Genomic DNA, 11813 nt, shown 5'->3' with positions numbered 1-11813 from the left:
CATTAGCTTCTCCCCAGAATGCAACACGCTTGAGCTGGCATCTCAGCCTCACAGCTGGAGCTGTCTCTAGGAACCACGTACTGGAACCAGAGCAGGGGCCTGCATGGCTCTCAAGGCCTGAAGTTAACATGTTCCAACCCTCCCCACTACCCCCTCAAGACCAAGAGATCTAAAGAGGTCACAGCCCGAAGGGGCAAGGGATTGCAGGTTTCTGCTGGGCAGGATGGTCATGGCAAAGCAGCTACAGTGCCTATGTGGATGCTCCCTTCCCGTGGGCATCACACGGTGGCTGGGTCACTGGAAAGTCTCCATTTAACTTAGCAGGATCTCAGAGGCTCACTCCTATGAAAGGAGGCAGGACTGCAAGGCCTGGCTGCAGGCAGGTAGGAGCCAGGGTCTCAATTTCCCATCCCATGGGCTAGCCCCAGCCACGCTGCCGCACTCACAGCGTTAAGGATTTTGGCCCAGGCATCTGGAGGGGAAGGAGTTGGAGCCTTGGAACTCTGTTCCCAACTCACTCAAAGTTCAGTTTCTTCCCCTGAGCCCAGCCTAAGGCTGCAGAATGCAGCCCAGAGAAGAATGGATGGAGCTTTTGGCATCTTCCAGCACTGGAGGCATAAGCCACGGAGTAACCAGGGAGGTGGAAATCCTGTCCCAGTATAGGCCCCACTGCCCAACTGTCAAACTCACAGGGTCAGGCTGCTGTGATCCACTGCCCGGAATGGAGTTATCACGCACTTCTACAAATGGGGAAACCGAGGCACAGAAGTGACTCCTCATTTGGGGTCACAGAGCATGTGTCAGGACCAAAGTTAGCACTTGATATAGCCCGGCTGCCAGCCCTATGATCAGGACTCTGGCATGTTCCTCCCCGCCATCTGCCCTGGGGTTATAATTCAGGCTACTCTTCCCAAACCATCACAAAACCAAAACTGTTGTTTCTGCCAGAAAACTGAATTTTATTTTTATTAGCGTCACACGAACTTTTCCCGATCACAACACGGGAACAGAAAAGGGGGGAAGGAGTACAGGGGCCCATGCTGCTCTGTCCCCCCATGGACGCAGGGGCTCAAGAATGGGGCCAGTCAGGAATATAGCTAGTTTCATGGACATTATAAAAAGGAGGGGGACAAATATCTGGAATCATTTAAAATATAAGAGTTGGTCAGAGTGGGATGTTTAATGAACTTCCAAACATATAGGCCTAGACCCTGAAAGTTATCGGTGAGGAGCTGGGCTGCAGACAATTAAACAAATAGAGCCAGAGGCTGCGAGAGCCCATCCAGCCTTTACCTTGGAGGGATCAACACACGCAGGCAACTGGAGATTCTGGGCAGGCCAGTTGTGGTTATGAAGAGACACAGAAATAGCTGGATTTTCAAAGGCGCCGGGCACCCAAAGGTAACGTTTTCCCAGGATCTGTGATTCCGCCACCTCCCTGCAGTTCTTCTGCTGCGTCCCATTAAAGAGCCATGCAGGAAGGTAACGCCAAGGATGCTGGGATTTCGGGCCCGGCCTGGCATGTTGAGGCAGAGGCCAGCTTGTGTGTTGCTTAGCAGCAGGATGGCAAGATGGACCGCGGGAGTGCCCGGCGCTGCTTCGACGCCGTCTGGTCAGTCTGTAGGAGCTCCAGATGGGAAGCGGTGGCGTCCCCCAGTGTTCACCGCCTGCTGCTCGCTCTCACTGTAACTTGAGAGCTCTCGGCGCCCCGGCCGCGGAACCCGGAAGCTGAAATTTCCTCGAGGAAGCTGCCAAGCAGAGAATCAAAAGTTAGCGGAGCCCAGAGCCAGTGTTTCATTCTTCAGGCAGACAGCACCTGGTTTTGAGCCTTCCATGCAGGCAACGGGTGCTCTGCAAGCTCTGAGCTCTGTGCCTGCTCTCAGTACCCCAGGATGTCCCCACCTTGCATCTGGAGAAACTGAGGCACAGAGAGGCGCCATGACCTGCCCAAGGGAGTCTGCAGCAGAACAAGGGATAGAAGCCAGGAGTCCCAGCCTCCTACTGTCAAGCTCAGTCCCCCAGACAATGCCCCACCTCACTAGCAGGTTTCCTTCAGACGTGCCGCTTCCTCTCCAAGAGGGAGGCATAGATGAGCTGGGTCAGCGGGCGGATGGGGGAGAAGGGGTGGGTGTTGACAGATGCTCAAGGCTTGTCATCTTCACTGCAGAGTGCACCCAGGTCTGGGCTTGCTACTCGTGCGGGGCCTGCGGGGACACAGGTTTGGCTCTAGGATTTCTGGGGGTGTCAGAGAGGAGTTATGCAGGGTAAGATCATAGGAGCTTTCTTCCCTCTCCCCAGCAATAAGGATTCCTATAATGTGCCTTGGGGATTTAACCCCGGAGACACTGAAGGGCAGAGTGGAGGTGAGGGTGCACGCCCCACCCACCTGCTTGCGTACACCAAGTACCATGCCAGGCCTGGGGACTGACAGCCAGCCTGCAGAGCAAAACCGCCTGATGCTTTCACTCAGCACAGCCATTCAGAATTAAAGCAGCAGGGCCCACCTCCTCCTCCCAGAGCAGGGCTCAGGTCTCTCTCCTTCCCCAGGCAATGAACCACAACTCCGCCTGATCAGGGCAGCATTTACTCATCTCCCCGGCTCTGCCCCTGCTCTTCCTTGCCAGCATCCACTCACTCACAAAGCCAGGAAGCCGCTCGCTCTGGCTTTTCCCGAGCCACTGATGGAGCAGGAAGAGGCGAGGGTTGTAACCTCCGGCTAATGCTTCCTTGACATTTCACGCTAGGGGTTGGCAGGGTTCCTGCAAGGCAGTCCCTCTGGCTGGCTGGGCCACTGCTCCTCAGCTCACTTGCCAGCCACTCGGCCGGACTTCGACACAATGCAAGGGTCTCTTTACTTCCCAGGCATTCACAAGTCTATGCATTCAATTGAGAGATCACTGGTTTAGATTTAAATCGCATCCAGACTCCTTGGGCAAGCTGGCAATTAATTCAGCTGCAAGTCCCATTATAAAGAAAACCCCAATTTAGCAAAGGGTTTAAGCATGTGCTTAAATTTATCCCTAGTCAGCAAAGCATGTACAGATGGGATTGGCAGGGGAGCGTAAGGGAATTTAGATTCCAAGGGCAGCTGAGTGCCTAAATCTCTTAGGCAATGTTAAAAAACTCCAGACTTAAAGTACACACTTAACTTTAAGCATGTGCTGAACAGCCAGTGAAGCCAATGAGACGTCAGCAGGTACCTGAGTGCCTCCAGAATCCAGGACCATTACGCCAGGCTCATTAAGTGATCACATGCAGAGGAGTAATTAACAAACCTGGCCATAAATCAAAACCCTTTCCACCTCCCCACCCAAACACAGCCTTCAGCCTTTCCCCAAACCCTGCCAAACAAAAGGCTTAGGGAGCGCACCCTCATTACTGCATGCCCAGATACTAGGATGACGGTATAAGAATTTACATGGAGCAGAGTCTGCAAATCAGTGACCCTTGGAGAATTTACCTGCCAGAAGCCAGCTCCTGTGAAACACACCGGGTTTGCAGACCACCCCCACACTCCCCCGCACCTCCTGGCAGTCTCTGGGAAAGGAGCTTGCAAAGCAAAGGCTGGGGCAGTGTGTTAGTGTAATAATCTTCTGGGGAGACGGGAGCTCCCCCCGAGCACGTGAGTTCAGGACTCCTGGGGTCTACTCTTGCCCCTGACTAATGCTTGCTGCTTCGAGGTCTTGGCAATTTCACCCCCTCTGATCAGACGGTCTGAAGAGGCTGAGATTATCCACACCCGGAAACGTGCCCCTGCTTTCAGTGAAAAGGTTTGCTCCTGTTGGGAATATGGAGTCACTTAGCAGCTGGGAGAGAGCAATAGGTCAAAGAGGATGTTGCACGGGGTGTGTTGGGGGTGTGGGCGTGTTAGCAGGAGAAGCAGGGATGTGTTAGAGCCAAACAGGGACTATCTGCATTAAGGACCCAGCCAGACAGCCTGACCCGTCACAAATCACAGGGAAGCTTAATCCGGACTAGCGGACGCGAGCGAGAGGCTAAACCTTGGGAACACATTGGTTTAAATATATCTCAAAGTGGTTTAAGGGTTGGGGCTTTAATTCAATCCCTTCAGGAAAAACAAACTCCCAAAGGATAATGGGCTAAAGCCACTTGTGTTGTTTTTGATTCATTGTAGGCTTTTTACTGGCTCCTGCAGTATCTAGAGGCCTTGTGGTCCAGTGGGGAGGGCACTGGACCAGGCCTCAGGAGACCTGCATATTGCTTCCACTTAACCCAGCCCATCATAATTAAAGAAGCAGGCATCCCTGCCCCCCGTCCCAGCAGGCCTGGGTTATGTTCCCAGCTCGGCCACTAAGCTGCTGGATGACCTTGGGCAAGTCATGCCCCTACTCTGTGCCTCAGTTTCCCCACCCATCTTTTGTTACCATCCCTTTGAAGCAGGGCCTGTGTCTGTGCAGCACCTGGCCCAATGTGGCCCTGGTCTCAGTGGGGGTCTCTTGACACTACAACAATATAAATAACTATAGCACAGCGTTGCATCTGGATTCATGACTATCCTCCCAGCCTCCTTATGAGGCAGGGAAGGAGCGTTCTCCCCATTGTACAGATGGGGAATGGAGGCACAGAGAGGGGAAGTGACTTGGCCAAGGTCACAGGGAGTCTGTGGCAGAGCCCAGAACTGAAGTCAGATCTCCTGAGGCCTAGTCTAGTGCCAAGAGCCCCCTTTTACGCTCTCTCTGGAACCCCCCCCCCACACACACACACTTTACAGGTGTGAACTGCAGGGCAGATGTGTTATGAATCTTATGCAAAAACACTCTGCTGCTGGTGGGATCCCAGCTGTTACCGGCCATGGAATGGCAAAGGAAAGAGAATACCCACCAGCCGTGAACACTGCGGCAAGCAAGCAAGCAACTTAACTTTGTTCACACAGCACCTTCCAGCCAGGCATCTCAAAGCCCCATACAGACAATTCATTCAGACTCGCCACCTCACGGTCAACTGGCTTTCATTGCTGCGGCCTACACTGGAGAAACCTGAGCTACTCCGAGAAGTAACTTGCCCAAGGTCACACGGCAGGCAGTAGCAGAGGTTTAATTAGCACCCAGGAGTCCCGCCTCCCAAGTGCCTTGCTCTAATCTTGAGACAACACTGCCCCCAAAGTAGGTGAGGCAGGAGAAGAATCACATGATTGGGTTGAAGTGCTGAGCCAGGAACACACATACCTTCAGCCCTCTATGTCTGCATGAGCAGAGATGGGGCCAGAGGCCCAGCTGATGTAGATCAGTGTAGCCGCACTGAAGCCAATGGAGTGGGGCTGACTGACACCAGCTGGGGATCTGGCCTCAGCGACTCCAATGAAGCAATGCCCATTTACACCAGCTGGGGATCTGGCCCAGCACAGCCTTTGTGAAGCAGCTCAAGAGTTTTGAAAACGAAAGGGACGCCCCCCCTGTAAGATCTAATCAGGACCTGGGTTGCATGGATGATGGTTACGCATGCAATGTTCTACACGGTTACCAGGCTCTGGATTGATTCATTCCCTCAATGTGCTGATCAAGTTACTTTTAAAAAAAACAGGTGACACTGCAAAACACAACAAAAATTTCTGTGGAAATGTTATTCCCCCAAAATAGATCGTCAGAATCCAGGGCTGCCTGCCAAGGTGGTGAATCATGAGGCTTTGAAAGCAAGCACCGAACCAGATGTGAATTAAGCCCTGCATTCTGGCACAGGTGAAGTCCCGACTGACGGCAAGGAGAGCCGGACCCGCGCACGTGGTGGCCGCTCGGTTCTTTGAAGACAGCTGTCAAGTTCCGCCTCCTGGTTTTATTTTTAGGTTCTAAAGGCAGCAGATGGAATCCATAACAGCGCCACAGGGACTGACTTGCTTTTCATTTTAAAGGGGACTCTTACTCGTTAACTTTATCTCCAGGAGGCTGGATTCACAGCTATGCTAACGCGCCTTCATGCCAGAACTGGCCCCTTGAAAATCTCCCCATGGAGGGGCCCTCCAATTAGAGTGGAGCTGATGAGGGTCCTGCTCCCAGCCCCCAGAACAGAGAGTGGATCGGGGCACAGCTACTATGCAGTGTGCTGTAGCTATTCTCTACTTCCACGGGGGCCCCAGGAATCAGAGAGCAACTTGGAGCAGCCTTGATGTTGCTCTAACTCATACTCCAATTTATACTGGGGGCCAGGTAGGCCTCTGCCCAGACCAAGAATACAAGGAGCACAAAGAAGTCGGGAAGCCCCAGATACAGGAACAAAGTGACTGAGAAGCAGGCCCTGTATCTATAAAGATCAGAAGCCTGGTAAAGATCAGGGAGCAGAGAGCTGGGAAAAGATTTGCCCAGTTCACGTGCCCCTAGCCACGGACTTACTCCTACATCCATGTTAGCTAGCATGGATAACCAGCCTCTAGCTGCATGTTAAAACCACATTTAGCACCAAATACTTCTGGTATCCACATAGCTCGAGCTACTGGAGCTCTGACTAGGGACACCCTGGCTGGGGAGTGGCACATGGAAAACAACAGGGCTAATCCTGTAACTGGGTAAATGGGTCACCCTGTACATTCCCTGGGATTAGTCGCTGCAGGATTGTGCTTAACCTGCGCCCTGGACCTGTTGGCTCCAAAGCCGGATGTTCCTACCAGTCTCTTTCTCCTCTTTTTAGCCACCTATTTAGTCTTTCCCCGCACCTCCAGCAGCCCTGAAACTCTACCAGTCAAAAGCACACAACTCTCCAGTGCTGAAAAACGGTCTTATGGCTCCCTAGCAAAGGATCAACCCTCACTGTGAATAAAGGGGGGGAAAATTGCTCTCTCCACCCGCAGCCCAAGGAAAGGGACGGGGAAGGAACTGTGATGAGAGACCAGGGTTTTAACTGCCCTGCTGCAGTTTCCTCTTCCTGATGTACTAGGCAAGTTCTGAGATCTGCAGGGTGTGGGCAGGTTTGCACAGAACAAGCAAGCAGAGAAATTGGTCAGGTGGGCATGGCTGAATTGAACAGGTGACTCAGTAGGGGGCGCTCTTCCATCCCAGTCAGAACTGACCCCAGTGGCCCAGCGTGGGATTAGGTGGTGCTGTGCTGCAGGACAGGGAGAGCGGGGAGTCAGTCGTGGGGGGCTCTTTTTTGAGTCAGTGCTGACTCCAAACACTTGAGCATAGAGCAAAGAGGTGCTATGGAGCCCGAGGTACAGATTTTTGGAAATGAGGTAAAGCCATTGGCACACAGATGGATGGGAACAGTCCCAGGGAATTTCTATATGAGACAGGACGCTAGCATCCTGGCCAAATGCCATATCAGGGAACTCCATTCTATCTGACTTCTCCCCCATTTCAATAGTGTGCCACACTTCTCTTCACTCCTCGCCCAACACTGTTGAACAGCATTGCAGGTGGCTGTTAAACAGCTGCCACATTCCACCCCAGAGGTGGCTGCCTTTCAGTGACTCTTGCGTACATGATATAGATACAGTTTTAGAACCCTTCAGGATGGAAAGCAGTAGATAAAGCCCAAGACATTTTCATGACAGCTCTGGACTTATTCTGTCGGACGGATTCGCCCTGAATCCTGCAGGCAGCTGCAAAGATTGTTAAGATCGAAATTCAGGACTGGAACCATGCCAGGCATGGACATTTGCCTTCACAGTAAATAAAATTAAATGAAAAAAAAAAAGACTAAGTTATGTGTATATATAAAAAGAGGATCTACCATTAATACCCCAAGCTTTTCAGCCCTTCCATTATTGTTCATTATGCTAAAGAAAGAAGCAGATGGGAGCTGGAGTCAGAGGTTTATATTTAGCAAGTGGTTCCACCAACGGGCAGATGCAGCGAAATTGCCTTCAACCTAATCTTCAGTGTAGGCCCGCTATAAAAGAATTTCATTAAGTGGACAGATGTGGCAGTTCATCGCTCATACACCAGATCTATCTTTATGGTGAGTCACTGCCTGGTGTTCTTCACACACAGAACATGGCCACAAAGGCCCTTTTACCTTTTTGATAAGTCGTAACAAGGGTATTTTTAAGCAGATCTGCCAGCTCTAATTTAAAAACAAGGGAGGTAGCCCATCTGATATTGTTATAAAGACACGGAAAATTCCTTAACAGGTATTTATACCTTGCTAGTGTTTTCCATCAGAGGCTCTGAAAGCATTTTACAGTCATGAATTTTCAGCTTTGTGGGGAGATGAGTTAATGATCCTCTGTTTACAGGCAGTTAACTGAGGGTAAAGGCCTGGTTTCTACTAGAATCATAGGACTGGAAGGGACCTCGAGAGGTCATCTAGTCCAATCCCCTGCACTCATGGAAGGACTGAGTATTATCTAGACCATCCCTGACCGGTGTTTGTCTACCCTGCTCTTAAAAATCTCCAATGATGGAGATTCCACAACCTCCCTAGGTAATTTATTCCGGTGCTTCACCACACTGACAGTTAGGAAGTTTTTCCTAATGTCCAACCTAAACCTCCCTTGCTGCAATTTAAGCCCATTGCTTCTTGACCTATCCTCATAGGTCAAGAAAAACAATTTTTCTTCCTTCTCGTACAACCTTTTACATACTTGAAAACTGTTATGTCCCCTCTCTGTCTTCTCTTTTCCAGACTAAACAAACCCAGTTTTTTCCAATCTTCCCTCATAGGTCATGTTTTCTAGACCTTTAATAATTTTTGTTGCTCTTCTCTGGACTCCCTCCAATTTGTCCACATTCTTCCTGATATGTGGCACCGAGAACTGGACACAATACTTCAGTTGAGGCCTAATCAGCGCAGAGTAAAGCTGAAGAATTACTTCTCATGTCTTGCTTACAACACTCCTATTAATATATCCCAGAATGATGTTCACTTTTTTCGCAACAGCGTTACACGGTTGACTCATTTAGCTTGTGATCCACTATGACCCCCAGATCCCTTTCTGCAGTACTCCTTCCAAGGCAGCCATTTCCCATTGTGTGTGTGTGTGTGCAACTGATTGTTCCTTCTAAATGGAAGGAAACTGAGCATGCATGACTCCCAATGAAGTCAACGGGATCTGCAAATCTATCGATCAATTGATCGTGCTTATCTGCCTTCCATCACTGTAGTATCTGAGCCCCTCACAATCTTTTATGGTTGTATCCTCACACAGCACCGTGCAGCAGGGCGGTGCCATTACCCCCCTTGTACAGGTGGGGAAACGAGCACAGAGAGACAAAGAGACTTATCCAAGGTTACATGGGAAGTCAGTGAAAGAGCAGGGATCAGAACACGTGTCTCCAACCACGGCACCATCTGCCCTCGCTATGCTCTGATGCTCAGTCTGAAGGTCCCACATCAGGCTGAATTCTCATTCACACCGGAGCGATGTGACCAGGCCTTCATGCAATCAAGAATCAGGCCCCCTCTTTTTAGGCTTGTGCCTATGACTTGCCAGGGTGGTGAGCATGGGCATGAGCCAGGTCACAAAATAAGGCAGCGACATAACCCTCAGATACTACAGCGAGGAGTGCGCAGAGAGTACCCGAAGAGAGCCAAGCCCCTAGGCTTCCAGACCTCTGCTCTAAACACTAGACCGCAAAGAACAAGCCTTCTGCAAAACTCACACCCCTAGGTGTGGCTATGTCCCTGCCCAGCTGATCTATGTGCACGGCCACTGATCCAACATACAGCAGAGCTCTCGTGTGACCCAGCCATTGGCATCTCTGCAGGACAAGACATCTCCTAGTGTCCTCTCCCTGCTATGGCTTTCTGGCTGTGCGTAGCTGCGTAAGCCAGGACTTACCCCTTAGAGTTTAGTGCAATGGTTACTCTCATAAACTGGGCATGTGTCCACATCTCTCGGACACTATGGTAAGATCTGCACATCTCAAAGATGTGGATCAGCTGTGAAGCGATGCCCCCCTCCCATGGGAATATGGGGCTCTTCTTCATTAAGGCAATTAAAAAAATGAAAATCAGCTGTTGTTATTTTGGGGCATCCCAGGATAAAAACACAGGCCTGCCAGCACTCGGAACTCCCCGCCAAGTGACACACCCCGTGATACGTACAGAGCGCTCCCGATCGATCGTTCGGGAGAGGAACACACGAAGCAGCGAGAGGAAGGGATGGAGACAAACCCGCCGGGCTGGAAGAAGCTGGAGTCTGGCCCTAGAAGCTGGCCTTGCACTACTAGTTATCAGCTGAGACTAGAGCTGCGGAGCGGTTCTCGCTCTGGAGGAATGATACTGGCACCCGCTGCTGGGGTCAGAACCGCTACGGGCAAACCGCCCCCCTGAGAAAAGCCTGCTTTCATTGAACTTAATAGATAAGGCTTTGTCCAGTGACTAGGGCACTGGGGTGCAGGGGGATTCTGTCAAGCCCAAGCTTGAATTTCAAATCCGTTGCAGGCTGGGTGTTGAATTCCACACAAAAGAAGTATGATGCTGGTCATTTACCAATGGAAGGAGCCTGGGCCAAGCCCATGCGCTGTCCCAGTGGAGGAAGGTCACATGGAGGAACAGATGTCCTGAAAGGCTCCCAGTTACATTTTAAATGGGAAAGCTCCCCATTCAGAGCTAAGTCACGGCTCTAGCTATCTGCGCTCAGGCCTAATCCAAGCGGACACTTGAATGCTTAAATAGCTCCAGGCTCTACAGAGAAGCTGTTGCTAACGCGGCTAATGTTGCAAGTGCTCTGTAAGAAAGGGCAGGGTGCTGCGGGAACCTGACCCAACGCTGCGCCAGCAGGGGCGCGCACAGGGGTGGCAGAGCAAATCTTAAAGCTGCTGCAAAATGACATTTGCCAAGAGCCCTGTTGCGAACAGACTGTGCAGCATACAGGGATACTCAGGGCCCAATCCTGTGCTGCAGCTGGCTCCTTCAATTCCTGCTAACACCGAGCATCTCTTTGGAGTGCTCAGTACTTCGCAGGATCAGGCCCCGTGGCCCCTGGATTCAAACCTCACTGAAGCGGATAGGGGTCCTATTGATTTCAGTGGGCTTTGGATCAGGCCTTGAGAGACAGATTTTTACAGGTTTCTAGGAGCCTAACTCCCACTAAAGTGAGAAGATTTTATCTGCAGTTTCAGTATCATTAAGGCCTGAGGGCCTCCAGGTTGGTAGTAGTCTAGCAAACAACGCCCCTGTTCCTTGTAGAATCACTGGCATTTCGTTCATTTGCAAGGATGGACTCAATTAGTGGAACATGTCACATTTTTGAAGTGTAATTTACTTACACGGAATTCCTTGGAATGCATGCTCCACTGCCCCCGCCCCCCCCCCCACACACACACACTTCGCTCACTGTGCATGTATGGATATATACACAAAGTGAGCAAAGAATAGTTGTGTGTGTATATACACACACCCCTCCCCCCCAGCTCCACCCGGCCAGATGCTCATTTACACTAAGGTTCCTTTACGTGGCACACAGATTTTTGCCCACTTTAAGGCCCCTTTACACTGCCAAAGTGGAGTAAAGGGGCCTTAATGCCAAAAACAATAAAGGCTCCCACACTGTAAAGCATCCACTCCCAGTACCTTAGGCTTACGCCTATACATTGTACAATGCACGGGGTATTTAAACAAACACCATCACAAAGATACGAACCACAATAACACAACCAGCTCCAAAAGCGCATTTGTCTCCTGCTTAGTTAAAAACAACCAAAAAAGCAGAATCGTTTCCCCTGCCCCATAGACACAGCTGTTGATCAGAGAGTGGAAGTTGGACTGGTAAGAACAATGAAAGCAGAGAATTAAGGTGCTTACACTGGCTGCTCAGAGTATTAATATAAAAATCTCCTTGTTTATTGTGAGATATCCACTCTAATCCAGAAGGAATAACAGAGAGTTCATTACAGGGAGGCCAGTGGATTACCAGAGGA

General features: G+C 50.7%; 1 protein-coding gene across 1 annotated transcript in view; it reads right to left on the bottom strand.

The window, feature by feature from the left end:
- Positions 1-933: 933 nt before the first annotated feature.
- Positions 934-11813, bottom strand: part of VPS45 (vacuolar protein sorting 45 homolog) — a 54197-nt gene continuing 43317 nt past the window's right edge. Inside the window, exon 15 of the mRNA XM_084614110.1 lies at positions 934-1748. Within this exon, the coding sequence (XP_084470236.1) occupies positions 1661-1748 (88 nt within the window). The 3' untranslated portion in view covers positions 934-1660. The remainder of the gene's footprint in view (positions 1749-11813) is intronic.

Source organism: Lepidochelys olivacea, assembly GCF_965140295.1.
Source record: "Lepidochelys olivacea isolate rLepOli2 genome assembly, chromosome: 24".
Taxonomy (NCBI): Eukaryota; Metazoa; Chordata; order Testudines; family Cheloniidae; genus Lepidochelys; species Lepidochelys olivacea.
The sequence above is the reverse complement of the archived record's forward strand: the minus strand, read 5'-3'. Positions and strand labels throughout refer to the sequence as shown.